The 20,967-nt window shown below is 51.0% G+C and overlaps 1 protein-coding gene across 1 annotated transcript in view; it reads right to left on the bottom strand.

Moving 5' to 3' along the window:
* Positions 1 to 2,430: 2,430 nt before the first annotated feature.
* Positions 2,431 to 20,967, bottom strand: part of LOC121536357 (FHF complex subunit HOOK interacting protein 1B-like) — a 109,049-nt gene continuing 90,512 nt past the window's right edge. Inside the window, exons 12-13 of the mRNA XM_045206767.1 lie at positions 10,907 to 11,072; positions 2,431 to 5,372 (exon numbers count right to left, since the gene is read on the bottom strand). Of these exons, the coding sequence (XP_045062702.1) occupies positions 5,062 to 5,372; positions 10,907 to 11,072 (477 nt within the window). The 3' untranslated portion in view covers positions 2,431 to 5,061. The remainder of the gene's footprint in view (positions 5,373 to 10,906; positions 11,073 to 20,967) is intronic.

Raw genomic sequence — 20,967 nt, 5'->3', positions numbered from 1 at the left:
TCTGTGGACAGGTGTCTTTATATAGGTAAAAGCTGAGATTAGGAGCACTCCCTTTAAGAGTGTGCTCCTAATCTCAGCTCGTTACCTGTATAAAAGACACCTGGGAGCCAGAAATCTTTCTGATTGAGAGCGGGTCAAATACGTATTTCCCTCATTAAAATGCAAATCAATTTCTAACAATTTTTTACATGCGTTTTTCTGGATTTTTTTGTTGTTATTCTGTCTCTCACTGTTCAAATAAACCTACCATTAAAATTATAGACTGATCATTTCTTTGTCAGTGGGCAAACGTACAAAATCAGCTGGGGATCAAATACTTTTTCCCCCTCACTGTATGAGATCTAATGCAACACTGGTAAATACGTCAGGGATCATCAACTAGACTCAGCCGATGTCTCGAGCAGATGGTCGGGGTGCCGGAACAAATTATTCTAAATAATTTGTGGACTGCAGATTGACCACAAGAACCCCAAACAGACATGTTTGACTAAAACATAATTATTTCAAACCTTGCTTATATTTATACACGATCACGTGTCTCCCTATTATGGGAATACTTGGGAACATATTTCTGAAATTAAAATCACTTGGAGCTGATTTACTGGTGTTTTTACAGGCTTTTATGTCCAAAATTGAACATGGTAAAATATTGTGTGTATATAAATACACTGCTCAAAAAAATTAAGGGAACACTTAGACAACACAATGTAACTCCAAGTCAATCACACTTCTGTGAAATCAAACTGTCCACTTAGGATGCAACACTGATTGACAATAAATTTCACATGCTGTTGTGCAAATGGAATAGACAACAGGTGGAAATTATAGGCAATTAGCAAGACACCCCCAAAAAAGGACTGGTTTTGCAGGTGGTGACCACAGACCACTTCTCAGTTCCTATGCTTCCTGGCTGATGTTTTGGTCACTTTTGAATGCTGGCGGTGCTTTCACTCTAGTGGTAGCATGAGACGGAGTCTACAACCCACACAAGTGGCTCAGGTAGTGCAGCTCATCCAGGATGGCACATCAATGCGAGCTGTGGCAAGAAGTTTGCTGTGTCTGTCAGCGTAGTGTCCAGAGCATGGAGGGGCTACCAGGAAACAGGCCAGTACATCAGGAGACGTGGAGGAGGCCGTAGGAGGGCAACAACCCAGCAGCAGGACTGCTACCTCCGCCTTTGTGCAAGGAGGAGCAGGAGGAGCACTGCCAGAGCCCTGCAAAATGACCTCCAGCAGGCCACAAATGTGCATGTGTCTGCTCAAACGGTCAGAAACAGACTCCATGAGGGTGGTATGAGGGCCCGACACCCACAGATGGGGGTTGTGCTTACAGCCCAACACCGTGCAGGACGTTTGGCATTTGCCAGAGAACACCAAGATTGGCAAATTCGCCACTGGCGCCCTGTGCTCTTCACAGATGAAAGCAGGTTCACACTGAGCTCATGTGACAGACGTGACAGAGTCTGGAGACGCCGTGGAGAACGTTCTGCTGCCTGCAACATCCTCCAGCATGACCGGTTTGGCGGTGGGTCAGTCATGGTGTGGGGTGGCATTTCTTTGGGGGCCGCACAGCCCTCCATGTGTTCGGCCAGAGGTAGCCTGACTGCCATTAGGTACCGAGATGAGATCCTCAGACCCCTTGTGAGACCATATGCTGGTGCGGTTGGCCCTGGGTTCCTCCTAATGCAAGACAATGCTAGACCTCATGTGGCTGGAGTGTGTCAGCAGTTCCTGCAAGAGGAAGGCATTGATGCTATGGACTGGCCCGCCCGTTCCCCAGACCTGAATCCAATTGAGCACATCTGGGACATCATGTCTCGCTCCATCCACCAACAGACTGTCTAGGAGTTGGCGGATGCTTTAGTCCAGGTCTGGGAGGAGATCCCTCAGGAGACCATCCGCCACCTCATCAGGAGCATGCCCAGGCGTTGTAGGGAGGTCATACAGGCACGTGGAGGCCACAGACACTACTGAGCCTCATTTTGACTTGTTTTAAGGACATTACATCAAAGTTGGATCAGCCTGTAGTGTGGTTTTTCACTTTAATTTTGAGGGTGACTCCAAATCCAGACCTCCATGGGTTGATAAATTTGATTTCCATTGATAATTTTTGTGTGATTTTGTTGTCAGCACATTCAACTATGTAAAGAAAAAAGTATTTAATAAGATTATTTCATTCATTCAGATCTAGGATGTGTTATTTAAGTGTTCCCTTTATTTTTTTGAGCAGTGTATATACACACAGTACCAGTCAGAAGTTTGGACACACCTACTCATTCAAGGGTTTTTCTTTATTTGTACTATTTTCTACATTGTAGAATAATAGTGAAGACATCAAAACTATGAAATAACACATATTGAATCATGTAGTAACCAAAAAAAGTGTTAAACAAATCAAAATATATTTCATATTTGAGATTCTTCAAAGTAGCCACCCTTTGCCTTGATGACAGCTTTAAACACTATTATTATTATTATTGTATTTTTTTCAGAAAACTTGGGGGGCCAAATAGAACCACCCGCGGGCCAAATAGAACCACCCACGGGCCAAATAGAACCACCCGCGGGCCAAATAGAACCACCCGCGGGCCGCCAGTTGGGGAACCCTGAAATATGTGATCCCACTGCAACAGACACGGTCAAAAGTTTCTACACACTAGGTTTTCCCCTCTTTCTTTACTTAGTACCTCAGAGAGAAAAAAAAAGAACGAGAGTTTTTATCTCTGTATATGAACTAATATGTAAAGTTTAGTATTAGTGTTTAAGCCAGGCTAGTTCCAAGGTCATCAGGGGGTGGGGGGGTCTAGAGATCGATGTTTCAGGGTTGGGGGGGGTTGGGGGAGGGGGGGAGACTATTCCTCCCAGGGTTTTAAGAGACAAAACTGCTTGGTTATTTTAGACTGAGTGTGTCTCACGCACACAACAACAGATTTGATGGACGGAACTTCGGATGAGTTAATGCAAACAAGAACTGACTGTGATAAACGTAAACGTCACATTAAACCAATTACTCCTGTCCTGAGGGAACCATCTAGCCCAACAGAGTTCAGAGAGAAGGGAGGTTTCCTCCCAGTCTCTCTCAGACTACTGTGGGGTGTACTATAAAGCAGGATCATCGAGTTAGCCAGCTAAATCGCCTACATTTTCTGAAATAACGTATTATTTTTTTAGAACGAAAAGCTTGAAATGGGCATGGACTCAACAACCAAAAACACGTAACTCGAATTGCTAGGGGGCTGGCCCACATGGGGGACAATGGCGCAGCACAGCTTCCTATGGCAACACCAGAACAGAAACACACCATTCCTATGGCAACACCACAACAGAAACACACCTTTTCCTATGGCAACACCAGAACAGAAACACACCATTCCTATGGCAACACCACAACAGAAACACACCTTTTCCTATGGCAACACCAGAACAGAAACACACCTTTTCCTATGGCAACACCAGAACAGAAACACACCTTTTCCTATGGCAACACCAGAACAGAAACACACCATTCCTATGGCAACACCAGGTGCAGGCCTGACAACTGACTGGATATTGTTCCTCTGAGAAGGGAGACTCTCTCTCTCACACACACACACGTTGAGATTTTGCCGCTCCCACATGGCATTGATATGTCTTAAAAAGGTTTCATTTATAAAATAAATAATACAATTAAAATAGAATATAGAATAATGATAAAACATGAACGCGTTTGCCCAACATGTTTTCTAGTACAGCTAGAGGGGGTGAGGATCTCTCTCTCCTCGTCTCCTTCCTTTTCCAGACGCCCTCCCCCCTCCCCCCCCTCCCTTTTTGTTACATCTCCAACGCTGAGGTGATGCGTTTAAAAACAAAAAGGTGTGTCTGCTTGAGATGCGCCGAGCCCATTGGCCAGTTTCCTTCCTGTTGCGTCCACTACAGTTGATATGTCCAATAAAGAGTTGAGTTTCAGGAGATTAACTCATCAGTTTCAACGCTCTGCAAACTCTGTACAGAACAGGGGAAATGAAAGTCGTGGGGTTTTTTTTTTGGCCCTGATTTCCTAAAAGACGGAAGCTTTAACCTCGTTCTCCTTTGGGCTGGAACATTCCTGATGAGCATCATTCACTAGAGATTGGAGAGTGGAAAGAGGTGAGTCAGCACCATTTGGGGGCTGCTCCACGCTGCCACCCTGCTATGGCATGGTACGTACACTACAGACCCCTCTCCAAAATCTAGAGATCTACTGAGAGTTAGTGTTTATAGTATATATCCACATAAATATTATATACACGATATGCACAGTATCAGAACATTGAACAGAATTCTGTAGTCTCTCCCCTAATACACTTTTATATATAGCTACTGCAATTCCATTCTTGATTTCTCATTGTCCGAATGAACCATGTTCCCCCTCCCTCTTGTCCCTTCACTGCAGCGCTCAGCCCCGTCAGTGCTCCACTCTGCCCCCTGCAGGCGGGAAGGGGTAAATGGTAGCATGGACCGAGGCAAGAACCCACATCCACAAAGTGTGTCAGAGTAAGAGTGCCGCTCTAGGACCTGTCCATGTGATCGAAAAGTTAAAAACTGATGCTACTCTGAGACGCGTTGTGGATATGGGCCCAGACATTGCCCAGATCACATTCCATCATAGATCACATTCCATCACCAATCCAAGGCTTTTCAATCGATGACGGGGAGTCTGCAAGACCACACATTGGGAGGATGGTGTAGAATTGGGATGCAGATCGAGCACCACTCCTCCGGAAGAGCATGGAGACAGACCCCATCACTCCTCAGTGTCTTGGCTCTGGAGGAAGAGCATGGAGACAGACCCCATCACTCCTCAGTGTCTTGGCTCTGGAGGAAGAGCATGGAGACAGACCCCATCACTCCTCAGTGTCTTGGCTCTGGAGGAAGAGCATGGAGACAGACCACATCACTCCTCAGTGTCTTGGCTCTGGAGGAAGAGCATGGAGCCAGACCACATCACTCCTCAGTGTCTTGGCTCTGGAGGAAGAGCATGGAGACAGACCACATCACTCCTCAGTGTCTTGGCTCTGGAGGAAGAGCATGGAGACAGACCACATCACTCCTCAGTGTCTTGGCTCTGGAGGAAGAGCATGGAGACAGCGTGCTCCTGGGCCAGAGCGGCCAGCTCCTTGAGGAACTCGGAGAAGATGACGGCGCAGTAGACGGCGTTCTTCACCCTCAGAGCCTCCGCCTGCTTCTCCAGTCCCGACACCCCTCCACCAGTCCCACCCCGGAACAGGGCGCTGTGCAGCGATTGGCTGCCATCTCGTACGTGGGCCAGGGCGAGCTGGGCAGCGTGGCGTGCCCGCGTGGGGCTGTTGGTGTGGCGCAGAATCAGGTCGCCTAGCGAAGGTTTCCGGCTCTTCACTGAAAAGGAGACAGCGAAAAACAGCACAGTAAGTGGTTAGCATAGGACAGGTAGACTGACAACAGACAGGACAGGTAGACTGACACAACAGACAGACAGGACAGGTAGACTGGCACAACAGACATACAGGACAGGTAGACTGACAACAGACAGACAGGACAGGTAGACTGACAACAGACATACAGGACAGGTAGACTGACAACAGACAGACAGGACAGGTATACTGACAACAGACAGACAGGACAGGTACACTGACAACAGACATACAGGACAGGTAGACTGACAACAGACAAACAGACAGGACAGGTAGACTGACACAAGACATACAGGACAGGTAGACTGACAACAGACATACAGGACAGGTAGACTGACAACAGACATACAGGACAGGTAGACTGACAACAGACAGACAGGACAGGTAGACTGACAACAGACAGACAGGACAGGTAGACTGACAACAGACAGACAGGACAGGTAGACTGACAACAGACAGACAGGACAGGTAGACTGACAACAGACAGACAGGACAGGTAGACTGACAACAGACAAACAGACAGGACAGGTAGACTGACAACAGACAAACAGACAGGACAGGTAGACTGACAACAGACATACAGGACAGGTAGACTGACAACAGACAGACAGGACAGGTAGACTGACAACAGACATACAGGACAGGTAGATTGACAACAGACATACAGGACAGGTAGACTGACAACAGACAGACAGGACAGGTATACTGACAACAGACAGACAGGACAGGTATACTGACAACAGACATACAGGACAGGTAGACTGACAACAGACAAACAGACAGGACAGGTAGACTGACAACAGACATACAGGACAGGTAGACTGACAACAGACATACAGGACAGGTAGACTGACAACAGACAGACAGGACAGGTAGACTGACAACAGACAGACAGGACAGGTAGACTGACAACAGACATACAGGACAGGTAGACTGACAACAGACAGACAGGACAGGTATACTGACAACAGAGACAGGACAGGTATACTGACAACAGACATACAGGACAGGTAGACTGACAACAGACAAACAGACAGGACAGGTAGACTGACAACAGACAGACAGGACAGGTAGACTGACACAACAGACAGACAGACAGGAAAGGTATGCTGACAACAGACAGACAGACAGGACAGGTAGACTGACAACAGACAGACATACAGGACAGGTAGACTGACAACAGACAGACAGGACAGGTAGACTGACACAACAGACATACAGGACATGTAGACTGACAACAGACATACAGGAGAGGTAGACTGACAACAGACAGACAGGACAGGTAGACTGACACAACAGACATACAGGACATGTAGACTGACAACAGACAGACAGGACAGGTAGACTGACACAACAGACATACAGGACAGGTAGACTGACAACAGACATAAAGGACAGGTAGACTGACAACAGACAGACAGACAGACAGGACAGGTAGACAGACACAACAGACAGACAGGAAAGGTATACTGACAACAGACAGACAGGACAGGTAGACTGACAACAGACTGACAGACAGACAGGACAGGTAGACTGACAACAGACAAACAGACAGGACAGGTAGACTGACAACAGACAGACAGGACAGGTAGACTGACACAACAGACAGACAGACAGGAAAGGTATGCTGACAACAGACAGACAGACAGGACAGGTAGACTGACAACAGACAGACATACAGGACAGGTAGACTGACAACAGACAGACAGGACAGGTATACTGACAACAGACAGACAGGACAGGTATACTGACAACAGACATACAGGACAGGTAGACTGACAACAGACAAACAGACAGGACAGGTAGACTGACAACAGACAGACAGGACAGGTAGACTGACACAACAGACAGACAGACAGGAAAGGTATGCTGACAACAGACAGACAGACAGGACAGGTAGACTGACAACAGACAGACATACAGGACAGGTAGACTGACAACAGACAGACAGGACAGGTAGACTGACACAACAGACATACAGGACATGTAGACTGACAACAGACATACAGGAGAGGTAGACTGACAAAAGACAGACAGGACAGGTAGACTGACACAACAGACATACAGGACATGTAGACTGACAACAGACAGACAGGACAGGTAGACTGACACAACAGACATACAGGACAGGTAGACTGACAACAGACATAAAGGACAGGTAGACTGACACAACAGACATACAGGACATGTAGACTGACAACAGACAGACAGGACAGGTAGACTGACACAACAGACATACAGGACAGGTAGACTGACAACAGACATAAAGGACAGGTAGACTGACAACAGACAGACAGACAGACAGGACAGGTAGACAGACACAACAGACAGACAGGACAGGTAGACTGACAACAGACTGACAGACAGACAGGACAGGTAGACTGACAACAGACAAACAGACAGGACAGGTAGACTGACAACAGACAGACAGGACAGGTAGACTGACACAACAGACAGACAGACAGGAGAGGTATGCTGACAACAGACAGACAGACAGGACAGGTAGACTGACAACAGACAGACATACAGGACAGGTAGACTGACAACAGACAGACAGGACAGGTATACTGACAACAGACAGACAGGACAGGTATACTGACAACAGACATACAGGACAGGTAGACTGACAACAGACAAACAGACAGGACAGGTAGACTGACAACAGACAGAGAGGACAGGTAGACTGACACAACAGACAGACAGACAGGAAAGGTATGCTGACAACAGACAGACAGACAGGACAGGTAGACTGACAACAGACAGACATACAGGACAGGTAGACTGACAACAGACAGACAGGACAGGTAGACTGACACAACAGACATACAGGACATGTAGACTGACAACAGACATACAGGAGAGGTAGACTGACAACAGACAGACAGGACAGGTAGACTGACACAACAGACATACAGGACATGTAGACTGACAACAGACAGACAGGACAGGTAGACTGACACAACAGACATACAGGACAGGTAGACTGACAACAGACATACAGGACAGGTAGACTGACAACAGACAGAAAGACAGACAGGACAGGTAGACGGACAACAGACAGACAGGACAGGTAGACTGACACAACAGACTTATGTCAGTTTAAAACTGGTCCATTATGTCAGTTTAAAACAGGTCCATTATGTCAGTTTAAAACTGGTCCATTATGTCAGTTTAAAACTGGTCCATTATGTCAGTTTAAAACCTGGTCCATTATGCTCAGTTTAAAACTGGTCCATTATGTCAGTTTAAAACGGGTCCATTATGTCAGTTTAAAACTGGTCCATTATGTCAGTTTAAAACTGGTCCATTATGTCAGTTTAAAACTGGTCCATTATGTCAGTTTAAAACTGGTCCATTATGTCAGTTTAAAACTGGTCCATTATGTCAGTTTAAAACGGGTCCATTATGTCAGTTTAAAACTGGTCCATTATGTCAGTTTAAAACTGGCCATTATGTCAGCTTTAAAACTGGTCCATTATGTCAGTTTAAAACTGGTCCATTATGTCAGTTTAAAACTGGTCCATTGTGTCAGTTTAAAACTGGTCCATTATGTCAGTTTAAAACTGGTCCATTATGTCAGTTTAAAACTGGTCCATTATGTCAGTTTAAAACTGGTCCATTATGTCAGTTTAAAACTGGTCCATTATGTCAGTTTAAAACTGGTCCATTATGTCAGTTTAAAACTGGTCCATTATGTCAGTTTAAAACAGGTCCATTATGTCAGTTTAAAACTGGTCCATTATGTCAGTTTAAAACTGGTCCATTATGTCAGTTTAAAACTGGTCCATTATGTCAGTTTAAAACGGGTCCATTATGTCAGTTTAAACCTCTAAAACGTGCCAATATAGACCTGGTTCCTCATCAGCTGCCTTGTCAACGGTGTGTGTGTTTGTTTGTGTGGCCAGAACACAGTTTCAGCCTGGTTCACTCCAGAGACAGTGATGATGTTATAATGCCAGTCAGATGACCAGCCACACCAAACCAGAACTATCCAGACAGTAGCAGCCAAACCAGAACTATCCAGACAGTAGCAGCCAAACCAGAACTATCCAGACAGTAGCAGCCAAACCAGAACAATCCAGACAGTAGCAGCCAAACCAGAACAATCCAGACAGTAGCAGCCAAACCAGAACAATCCAGACAGTAGCAGCCAAACCAGAACTATCCAGACAGTAGCAGCCAAACCAGAACAATCCAGACAGTAGCAGCCAAACCAGAACTATCCAGACAGTAGCAGCCAAACCAGAACTATCCAGACAGTAGCAGCCAAACCAGAACAATCCAGACAGTAGCAGCCAAACCAGAACTATCCAGACAGTAGCAGCCAAACCAGAACTATCCAGACAGTAGCAGCCAAACCAGAACTATCCAGACAGTAGCAGCCAAACCAGAACTATTCGGACAGTAGCAGCCAAACCAGAACTATCCAGACAGTAGCAGCCAAACCAGAACTATCCAGACAGTAGCAGCCAAACCAGAACTATCCAGACAGTAGCAGCCAAACCAGAACTATCCAGACAGTAGCAGCCAAACCAGAACTATCCAGACAGTAGCAGCCAAACCAGAACAATCCAGACAGTAGCAGCCAAACCAGAACAATCCAGACAGTAGCAGCCAAACCAGAACTATCCAGACAGTAGCAGCCAAACCAGAACCATCCAGACAGTAGCAGCCAAACCAGAACTATCCAGACAGTAGCAGCCAAACCAGAACAATCCAGACAGTAGCAGCCAAACCAGAACAATCCAGACAGTAGCAGCCAAACCAGAACTATCCAGACAGTAGCAGCCAAACCAGAACAATCCAGACAGTAGCAGCCAAACCAGAACAATCCAGACAGTAGCAGCCAAACCAGAACAATCCAGACAGTAGCAGCCAAACCAGAACTATCCAGACAGTAGCAGCCAAACCAGAACTATCCAGACAGTAGCAGCCAAACCAGGACAATCCAGACAGTAGCAGCCAAACCAGAACAATCCAGACAGTAGCAGCCAAACCAGAACAATACAGACAGTAGCAGCCAAACCAGAACTATCCAGACAGTAGCAGCCAAACCAGAACTATCCAGACAGTAGCAGCCAAACCAGAACTATCCAGACAGTAGCAGCCAAACCAGAACAATCCAGACAGTAGCAGCCAAACCAGAACTATCCACACAGTAGCAGCCAAACCAGAACTATCCAGACAGTAGCAGCCAAACCAGAACTATCCAGACAGTAGCAGCCAAACCAGAACTATCCAGACAGTAGCAGCCAAACCAGGACAATCCAGACAGTAGCAGCCAAACCAGAACAATCCAGACAGTAGCAGCCAAACCAGAACAATACAGACAGTAGCAGCCAAACCAGAACTATCCCAACTATACCCAATCCCATTCAACCCAGTAACCCTGTGAATAGATTGGCCAATTCCCCCAAATCAACTACAACACAGCCTCTCTGCATTATTAATTCTCTCTAGCATTCCAATGGCCTACTACAGGCTGTGTGTCCCTCTCACCCAGGGAATCAGAGCGTCGCAGGGTGGGTACCCCCATGGGTGAGGAGTTGGCCCAGTCCACCTTGCCCCTGGCAGCCAGGTAGCGCTGGGCTTTCCTCAGCATGGCAGGGAAGTCCTCATGAGACGCTGCAAACACCTCAATGCGGTTCTTCACTGAGCCCAGAACCTGAGGCAGGGGAGAGAGAGGGAGAGGGGGGCGCGAGAGGGGGGAGGTAGGGGAGAGAGAGGAGGTAGGGGAGAGAGAGGAGGTAGGGGAGAGAGAGGAGGTAGGGGATAGAGAGGAGGAAGGGGAGAGAGAGAAGAGAGAGGAGAGAGAGGAGAGAGACGAGGTAGGGGAGAGAGAAGAGAGAGGAGGGAGGGGAGAGAGAGGAGAGAGGAGGGAGGAGGTAGGGGAGAGAGAGAAGAAAGAGGAGGGAGGAGGTAGGGGAGAGAGAGGAGGTAGGGGAGAGAGAAGAGAGGAGGGGGGAGGTAGGGGAGCGAGAGGAGGTAGGGAAGAGAGAGAAGAGAGAGGAGGGAGGAGGTAGGGGAGAGAGAGGAGGTAGGGGAGAGAGAAGAGGTAGGGGAGAGAGAAGAGGTAGGGGAGAGAGAAGAGGTAGGGGAGAGAGAGAAGGTAGGGGAGAGAAAAGAGAGAGGAGGGAGGGGAGAGAGAGAAGAGAGAGGAGGGAGGAGGTAGGGGAGAGAGAGGAGGTAGGGGAGAGAGAAGAGAGAGGAGGGAGGGGAGAGAGAGGAGGTAGGGGAGAGAGAGGAGAGAGAGGAGGTAGGGGAGAGAGAGAAGAAAGAGGAGGGAGGAGGTAGGGGAGAGAGGGAGGTAGGGGAGAGAGAGAAGAAAGAGGAGGGAGGGGAGAGAGAGGAGAGAGGAGGTAGGGGAGAGAGAAGAGAGGAGGGGGGGAGGTAGGGGAGAGAGAGGAGATAGGGGAGAGAGAGAAGAAAGAGGAGGGAGGGGAGAGAGAGGAGAGAGGAGGTAGGGGAGAGAGAAGAGAGGAGGGGGGAGGTAGGGGGGAGAGAGAAGAGAGGAGGGGGGAGGTAGGGGAGAGAGATGAGGTAGGGAAGAAAGAGAAGAGAGAGGAGGGAGGAGGTAGGGGAGAGAGAGGAGGTAGGGGAGAGAGAAGAGGTAGGGGAGAGAGAAGAGGTAGGGGAGAGAGAAGAGGTAGGGGAGAGAGAGAAGGTAGGGGAGAGAGAGAAGGTAGGGGTGAGAGAGAAGGTAGGAGAGAGAGGAGGTAGGGGAGAGAGAGGAGGTAGGGGAGAGAGAAGAGAGGAGGGGAGAGAGAAGAGGAGGGAGAGAGAAGAGGTAGGGGAGAGAGAAGAGGTAGGGGAGAGAGAAGAGGTAGGGGAGAGAGAGAAGGTAGGGGAGAGAGAAGAGGTAGGGGAGAGAGAGAAGGTAGGGGGAGAGAGAGAAGGTAGGGGAGAGAGAGAAGGTAGGAGAGAGAGGAGGTAGGGGAGAGAGAGGAGGTAGGGGAGAGAGAAGAGAGGAGGGGGAGGTAGGGGAGAGGGAGGAGGTAGGGGAGAGAGAGGAGGTAGGGGAGAGAGAAGAGAGGAGGGGGAGGTAGGGGAGAGAGAGGAGGTAGGGGAGAGAGAGAAGAAAGAGGAGGGAGGAGGTAGGGGAGAGAGAGGAGGTAGGGGAGAGAGAGGAGGTAGGGGAGAGAGAAGAGGTAGGGGAGAGAGAGAAGAGAGGAGGGAGGAGGTAGGGGAGAGAGAGAAGGTAGGGGAGAGAGAGGAGGCAGGGGAGAGAGAGGAGGTAGGGGAGAGAGAGGAGGTAGGGGAGAGAGAGAAGAAAGAGGAGGGAGGAGGTAGGGGAGAGAGAGGAGGTAGGGGAGAGAGATGAGGTAGGGAAGAGAGAGAAGAGAGAGGAGGGAGGAGTTAGGGGAGAGAGAGGAGGTAGAGGAGAGAGAGGAGGTAGGGGAGAGAGAAGAGGTAGGGGAGAGAGAGAAGAGAGGAGGGAGGAGGTAGGGGAGAGAGGAGGTAGGGGAGAGAGAGGAGGTAGGGGAGAGAGAGAAGAGAGAGGAGGGAGGAGGTAGGGGAGAGAGATGAGGTAGGGGAGAGAGAAGAGAGAGGAGGGAGGAGGTAGGGGAGATAGAAGAGAGAGGAGGGAGGAGGTAGGGGAGAGAGAAGAGAGAGGAGGGAGGAGGTAGGAGAGAGAGGAGAGAGGAGGGGGGAGGTAGGGGAGAGAGGAGGGGGAGGTAGGGGAGAGAGAGGAGGGAGGTAGGGGAGAGAGAAGAGAGGAGGGGGGAGGTAGGGGAGAGAGAGGAAGTAGGGGAGAGAGAGAAGAGAGAAGAGGAGGAGGTAGGGGAGAGAGAAGAGAGGAGGGGGAGGAGATAGGGGAGAGAGAGGAGGGAGCAGGGAGGGGAGAGAGAGGAGGTAGGGGAGAGAGAGAAGAGAGAGGGGGGAGGTAGGGGAGAGAGAGGAGGTAGGGGAGAGAGAGGAGGTAGGGGAGAGAGAGGAGGTAGGGGAGAGAGAAGAGGTAGGGGAGAGAGAAGAGGTAGGGGAGAGAGAGGAGGTAGTGGAGAGAGGAGGTATGGGGGAGAGAGGAGGGAGGGGAGAGAGAGGAGGTAGGGGAGAGAGGAGGTAGGGAGAGAGAGGAGGTAGGGGAGAGAGAAGAGGTAGGGGAGAGAGAGGAGGTAGGGGAGAGAGAGAAGGTAGGGGGGGAGGTAGGGGGGAGAGAGGAGGTAGGGGAGAGAGGAGGTAGGGGAGAGAGGAGGTAGGGGAGAGAGGAGGTAGGGGAGAGAGGAGGTAGGGGGAGAGAGGAGGTAGGGAGAGAGAGGAGGTAGGAGAGAGAGAGAAGAGAGGAGGGAGGAGGTAGGGGAGAAAGAGAAGGTAGGGGAGAGAGAGGAGGTAGGGGAGAGAGAGGAGGTAGGGGAGAGAGAAGAGAGAGGAGGGAGGAGATAGGGGAGAGAGGAGGTAGGGGAGAGAGAGGAGGTAGGAGGGAGGGGAGAGAGAGGAGGTAGGGGGAGAGAGAGAAGAGAGGAGGGAGGAGGTAGGGGAGAGAGAGAAGGTAGGGAGAGAGAGGAGGTAGGGGAGAGAGAAGAGGTAGGGGAGAGAGAGAAGAGAGAGGAGGTAGGGGAGAGAGAGGAGGTAGGGGAGAGAGAGGAGGTAGGGGGGAGGTAGGGGTGAGAGAGGAGGTAGGGGTGAGAGAGGAGGTAGGGGAGAGAGGATGTAGGGGAGAGAGGAGGTAGGGAGAGAGAGGAGGGAGGAGGGAGGGGAGAGAGAGGAGGTAGGGGAGAGAGAGGAGGTAGGGGGGGAGGTAGGGGTGAGAGAGGAGGTAGGGGAGAGAGGAGGTAGGGGAGAGAGGAGGTAGGGGAGAGAGAAGAGGTAGGGGAGAGAGGAGGTAGGGGAGAGAGGAGGTAGGGAGAGAGGAGGTAGGGGAGAGAGAGGAGGTAGGGGAGAGAGAGGAGGTAGGGGAGAGAGAGAAGAGAGGAGGGAGGAGGTAGGGGAGAGAGAAGGTAGGGGAGAGAGAGGGGGTAGGGAGAGAGAGAGGTAGGGGGAGAGAGAGGAGGTAGGGAGAGAGAAGAGAGGAGATAGGGAGAGAGGAGGTAGGGGAGAGAGAGGAGGTAGGAGGGAGGGAGAGAGAGGAGGTAGGGGGAGAGAGAAGAGAGGAGGGAGGAGGTAGGGGGAGAGAGAGAAGGTAGGGAGATAGAGGAGGTAGGGGGAGAGAGAAGAGGTAGGGAGAGAGAGAAGAGAGAGGAGGTAGGGGAGAGAGAGGAGGTAGGGGAGAGAGAGGAGGTAGGGGGGAGGTAGGGGTGAGAGAGGAGGTAGGGGTGAGAGAGGAGGTAGGGGAGAGAGGAGGTAGGGGAGAGAGGATGTAGGGGAGAGAGGAGGTAGGGAGAGAGAGGAGGTAGGGGAGAGAGAAGAGGTAGGGGAGAGAGAGAAGGTAGGGGAGAGAGAGAAGGTAGGGGGGAGAGAGAAGGTAGGAGAGAGAGGAGGTAGGGGAGAGAGAGGAGGTAGGGGAGAGAGAAGAGAGGAGGGGGAGGTAGGGGAGAGGGAGGAGGTAGGGGAGAGAGAAGAGGTAGGGGAGAGAGAAGAGGTAGGGGAGAGAGAGAAGGTAGGGGAGAGAGAGAAGGTAGGGGTGAGAGAGAAGGTAGGAGAGAGAGGAGGTAGGGGGAGAGAGAGGAGGTAGGGGAGAGAGAAGAGAGGAGGGGGAGGTAGGGAGAGGGAGGAGGTAGGGGAGAGAGAAGAGGAGGGGGAGAGAGAAGAGGTAGGGGAGAGAGAAGAGGTAGGGGAGAGAGAGAAGGTAGGGGAGAGAGAAGAGAGGAGGGGAGGTAGGGGGAGAGGGAGGAGGTAGGGGAGAGAGAGGAGGTAGGGGAGAGAGAAGAGAGGAGGGGGGAGGTGGGAGAGAGAGGAGGTAGGAGAGAGAGAAGGTAGGGGGAGAGAGAGGAGGTAGGGAGAGAGAAGAGGAGGGGAGAGAGAGAAGAGAGGAGGGAGGAGGTAGGGGAGAGAGAGAAGGTAGGGGAGAGAGAGGAGGCAGGGGAGAGAGAGGAGGTAGGGGAGAGAGGAGGTAGAGGGAGAGAGAGGAGGTAGGGGAGAGAGAGAAGAAAGAGGAGGGAGGAGGTAGGGGAGAGAGAGGAGGTAGGGGAGAGAGATGAGGTAGGGAAGAGAGAGAAGAGAGAGGAGGGAGGAGTTAGGGAGAGAGAGGAGGTAGAGAGAGAGAGGAGGTAGGGGAGAGAGAGAAGAGAGGAGGGAGGAGGTAGGGGAGAGAGGAGGTAGGGGAGAGAGAGGAGGTAGGGGAGAGAGAGAAGAGAGAGGAGGGAGGAGGTAGGGAGAGAGATGAGGTAGGGAGAGAGAAGAGAGAGGAGGGAGGAGGTAGGAGAGAGAAGAGAGAGGAGGGAGGAGGTAGGGAGAGAGAGGAGAGAGGAGGGGGAGGTAGGGGAGAGAGGAGGGGGAGGTAGGGGAGAGAGGAGGGGGGAGGTAGGGGGAGAGAGAGGAGGGAGGTAGGGAGAGAGAAGAGAGGAAGGGGAGGTAGGGGAGAGAGAGGAAGTAGGGGAGAGAGAGAAGAGAGAAGAGGAGGAGGTAGGGGAGAGAGAAGAGAGGAGGGGGAGGAGATAGGGAGAGAGAGGAGGTAGGGGAGAGAGAAGAGAGGAGGGGGAGGTAGGGAGAGGGAGGAGGTAGGGGAGAGAGAAGAGGTAGGGGAGAGAGAAGAGGTAGGGGAGAGAGAGAAGGTAGGGGAGAGAGAGAAGGTAGGGGGTGAGAGAGAAGGTAGGAGAGAGAGGAGGTAGGGGAGAGAGAGGAGGTAGGGAGAGAGAAGAGAGGAGGGGAGGTAGGGGAGAGGGAGGAGGTAGGGGAGAGAGAAGAGGTAGGGGAGAGAGAAGAGGTAGGGGGAGAGAGAAGAGGTAGGGGAGAGAGAGAAGGTAGGGAGAGAGAAGAGAGGAGGGAGGTAGGGGAGAGGGAGGAGGTAGGGGAGAGAGAGGAGGTAGGGGAGAGAGAAGAGGGGAGGGGGAGGGGGGAGAGAGAGGAGGTAGGGGAGAGAGAGAAGGTAGGGGAGAGAGGAGGTAGGGGAGAGAGAAGAGGTAGGGGGAGAGAGAAGAGAGGAGGAGGAGGTAGGGGAGAGAGAGAAGGTAGGGGAGAGAGAGGAGGCAGGGAGAGAGAGGAGGTAGGGGGAGAGAGAGGAGGTAGGGGAGAGAGAGGAGGTAGGGGAGAGAGAGAAGAAAGAGGAGGGAGGAGGTAGGGGAGAGAGAGGAGGTAGGGAGAGAGATGAGGTAGGGAAGAGAGAGAAGAGAGAGGAGGGAGGAGTTAGGGAGAGAGAGGAGGTAGAGGAGAGAGAGGAGGTAGGGGAGAGAGAGAAGAGAGGAGGGAGGAGGTAGGGGAGAGAGGAGGTAGGGGAGAGAGAGGAGGTAGGGGAGAGAGAGAAGAGAGAGAGGGAGGAGGTAGGGAGAGAGATGAGGTAGGGGAGAGAGAAGAGAGAGGGAGGGAGGAGGTAGGGGAGAGAGAAGAGAGAGGAGGGAGGAGGTAGGAGAGAGAGAGGAGAGAGGAGGGGGAGGTAGGGGGAGAGAGGAGGGGGAGGTAGGGGGAGAGAGGAGGGGGAGGTAGGGGAGAGAGAGAGGGAGGTAGGGGGAGAGAGAGAGAGAGGGAGGGAGGAGGGAGAGAGAGAGGAAGAGGAGAGAGAGAAGAGAGAAGAGGAGGAGGTAGGGGAGAGAGAAGAGAGGAGGGGGAGGAGATAGGGGAGAGAGAGGAGGGAGCAGGAGGGAGAGAGAGGAGGTAGGGGAGAGAGAGAAGAGAGAGGGGGAGGTAGGGGAGAGAGAGGAGGTAGGGGGAGAGAGAGGAGGAGGGGAGAGAGAAGAGGTAGGGGAGAGAGAAGAGGTAGGGAGAGAGAGGAGGTAGTGGAGAGAGGAGGTATGGGGGAGAGAGGAGGGAGGGGAGAGAGAGGAGGTAGGGGAGAGAGAGGAGATAGGGGGGAGGTAGGGGTGAGAGAGGAGGTAGGGGAGAGAGAGGAGGTAGGGGAGAGAGGAGGTAGGGAGAGAGAGGAGGTAGGGGTGAGAGGAGGTAGGGGAGAGAGAGGAGGTAGGGGAGAGAGGAGGAGGGAGAGAGGAGGTAGGGGAGAGAGAGGAGGTAGGGGAGAGAGGAGGTAGGGAGAGAGAGGAGGAGGGGGGAGAGGAGGTAGGGGAGAGAGAGAGGTAGGGGAGAGAGGAGGTAGGGAGAGAGAGGAGGTAGGGGAGAGAGAGAAGGTAGGGGGAGGTAGGGGTGAGAGAGGAGGTAGGGGAGAGAGGAGGTAGGGGAGAGAGGAGGTAGGGAGAGAGAGGAGGTAGGAGAGAGAGAGAAGAGAGGAGGGAGGAGGTAGGGGAGAGAGAGAAGGTAGGGGAGAGAGAGGAGGAGGGGGAGAGAGAGGAGGTAGGGGAGAGAGAAGAGAGAGGAGGGAGGAGATAGGGGAGAGAGGAGGTAGGGGAGAGAGAGGAGGTAGGAGGGAGGGGAGAGAGAGGAGGTAGGGGAGAGAGAGAAGAGAGGAGGGAGGAGGTAGGGGAGAGAGAGAAGGTAGGGAGAGAGAGGAGGTAGGGGAGAGAGAAGAGGTAGGGGAGAGAGAGAAGAGAGAGGAGGTAGGGGAGAGAGAGGAGGTAGGGGAGAGAGAGGAGGTAGGGGGGAGGTAGGGGAGAGAGAGGAGGTAGGGGGAGAGAGGAGGTAGGGGGAGAGAGGAGGTAGGGGAGAGAGAAGAGGTAGGGGGAGAGAGGAGGTAGGGGGAGAGAGGAGGTAGGGAGAGAGGAGGTAGGGGAGAGAGAGGAGGTAGGGGAGAGAGAGGAGGTAGGGAGAGAGAGAAGAGAGGAGGGAGGAGGTAGGGGAGAGAGAAGGTAGGGGAGAGAGAGGGGGTAGGGGAGAGAGAGGAGGTAGGGGAGAGAGAAGAGAGGAGATAGGGGAGAGAGGAGGTAGGGGAGAGAGAGGAGGTAGGAGGGAGGGGAGAGAGAGGAGGTAGGGGGGAGAGAGAGAAGAGAGGAGGTAGGGGAGAGAGAGAAGGTAGGGAGAGAGAGGAGGTAGGGGAGAGAGAAGAGGTAGGGGAGAGAGAGAGAAGAGAGGAGAGAGGAGGTAGGAGAGAGAGAGGAGGTAGGGGAGAGAGAAGAGGTAGGGGAGAGAGAAGAGGTAGGGGAGAGAGAGGAGGTAGGGGAGAGAGAGGAGATAGGGGAGAGAGAGGAGGTAGTGGAGAGAGGAGGTAGGGAGAGAGAGAGAGAGGAGGTAGGAGAGAGAGGAGGTAGGGGAGAGAGAGGAGGTAGGGGAGAGAGAAGAGGTAGGGGAGAGAGAGGAGGTAGGGGAGAGAGAGGAGGTAGGGGAGAGAGAGAAGAGAGGAGGGATGAGGTAGGGGAGAGAGAGAAGGTAGGGGAGAGAGAGAAGGTAGGGGAGAGAGAGGAGTTAGGGGAGAGAGAGGAGGGAGGAGGTAGGAGGGAGGGGAGAGAGAGGTAGGGGGAGAGAAGAAGAGAGAGGAGGGGGGAGGTAAGGAAGAGAGAGAAGAGAGAGGAGGAGGGGGAGAGAGAGAAGAGAGGAGGGAGGAGGGAGGGGAGAGAGAGGAGGTAGGGGAGAGAGATGAAAGAGAGAGGAGACAGGGGAATGAGGAGACAGGGGAGGGTGGAGACCGGGGAATGAGGAGACAGGGGAATGAGGAGACAGGGGAATGAGGAGACAGGGGAATGAGGAGACAGGGGAATGAGGAGACCGGGGAGGGGGGAGACCGGGGAATGAGGAGACAGGGGAGGGGGGAGAGAGTAAGTCATCTGATCGTAAAAAAATATATACAGCCATCTGGCTTCAAGCTATTCTGACATACAGTGCATTCGGAAAGTATTCAGACCCCTTGACTTTGCCCACATTTTGTTATGTTACTTCCTTATTCTAAAATGGATTAATTTAAATGTTTTCCTCATCAATCTACACACAATCCCCAATAATTGTTTTGCAAATTTATATATATATATATCAAAAAAAAAAAAAAATATATATATATATACACTAGGGGTGTAACGATCCATCTACTACATCGATGTATCGATTTATATTCATATGACCCAACTACATCGATCTGTGCTCGGCGAGTTGGCCTTTTGGACAACATATATCGATCTAACATCGTTTTAAAATGTAATAAATCGATTGTATCGATACTAGGAAATAACCCATTGGATTTAAGCACGTCAGACTTTATATACAGGGGTGCACATAACTGGTACGCAGATACGCAAGCGCGACAAAAATCAGGAATGCGTAATGCCACCTGTGTTACTACGCGCCTTTGCGTACTGACCGATCTTCTCATCTAACCTTACACATGACATGTTGCTTGTCAACTACTGTCAGGGATGTCCAAAAAGCAACAGACATTAAGCAGCTTCTTTGGCGTTTCGCCACCTACAAAGAAACGCCAACTGGAGCCAGAGCCGAAGAAAATACTTTTTTCGGAAAAAGTGGCTCCAAGATGTGCAGTGGCTTGAAGCTAACGATGAGCGCACTGAAATGTGGTGCAAGATTTGCCGCTCAAATCCACATCTAGCAGACAAAACAGGTGCATTTTATAAAGGCTCAAAGAATTTCAACCATCCTTTATTTGACAAACATGAAAAGAGCAAGGAGCACACGAATGTGGCGCAAGCCATTGCTAAAAGCTAGCCGAGAATAAATGTCCAGTCGCCCACTTGCCAGATGGCGAGACAAGCTGAATGAAGAACAGCGGCAAGCTCTGTTTAATATTTTTCTCTTTCCATAAAGATAAACATCAGATCCATCAAAAAGCAGCCCCCAAAATTCAGCAGACTGCAACTTGGCTCGTAACTCCCGCTGATGGTGTGAGCGATGCTAGAGCAAAAAAACTGCTGCACTGAATAAAGCTATGTGAAGAAAATGGGATCTCCTTTGTGGAACTGGGTAAGTTTCATAATACCAGATGGTCTGCATGGAGGCATGAAACACTGTTAAAAATATAAAGACTATTGCCAGCCATTAAAATGCAACTGGTTACCAGGTATTTATTTCAGTCACACTGGTTGAATTTTTGGCTAAAAGGTTACTGAATCGATTTCAAGTCACTGAATCGTTTCGGATCGTATCGTTCTAAATGAACCAATATCGTCCTTGAATCGTATCGACAACCACGAATCGTGATACAAATCGAATCGTTGTTAAAACGAATCGTTACACCCCTAATATATACATATACACTGCTCAAAAAAATAAAGGGGAACACTTAAACAACACATCCTAGATATGAATGAATGAAATAATCTTATTAAATACTTTTTTCTTTACATAGTTGAATGTGCTGACAACAAAATCACACAAAAAGTATCAATGGAAATCAAATTGATCAACCCATGGAGGTCTGGATTTGGAGTCACCCTCAAAATTAAAGTGGAAAACCACACTACAGGCTGATCCAACTTTGATGTAATGTCCTTAAAACAAGTCAAAATGAGGCTCAGTAGTGTGTGTGGCCTCCACGTGCCTTTATGACCTCCCTACAACGCCTGGGCATGCTCCTGATGAGGTGGCGGATGGTCTCCTGAGGGATCTCCTCCCAGACCTGGACTAAAGCATCCGCCAACTCCTGGACAGTCTGTGGTGCAACGTGGCGTTGGTGGATGGAGCGAGACATGATGTCCCAG

Source organism: Coregonus clupeaformis, chromosome 23 (genome assembly GCF_020615455.1).
Source record: "Coregonus clupeaformis isolate EN_2021a chromosome 23, ASM2061545v1, whole genome shotgun sequence".
Lineage (NCBI taxonomy): Eukaryota > Metazoa > Chordata > Actinopteri > Salmoniformes > Salmonidae > Coregonus > Coregonus clupeaformis.
This window is presented reverse-complemented; position numbering and strand designations above follow the sequence as displayed.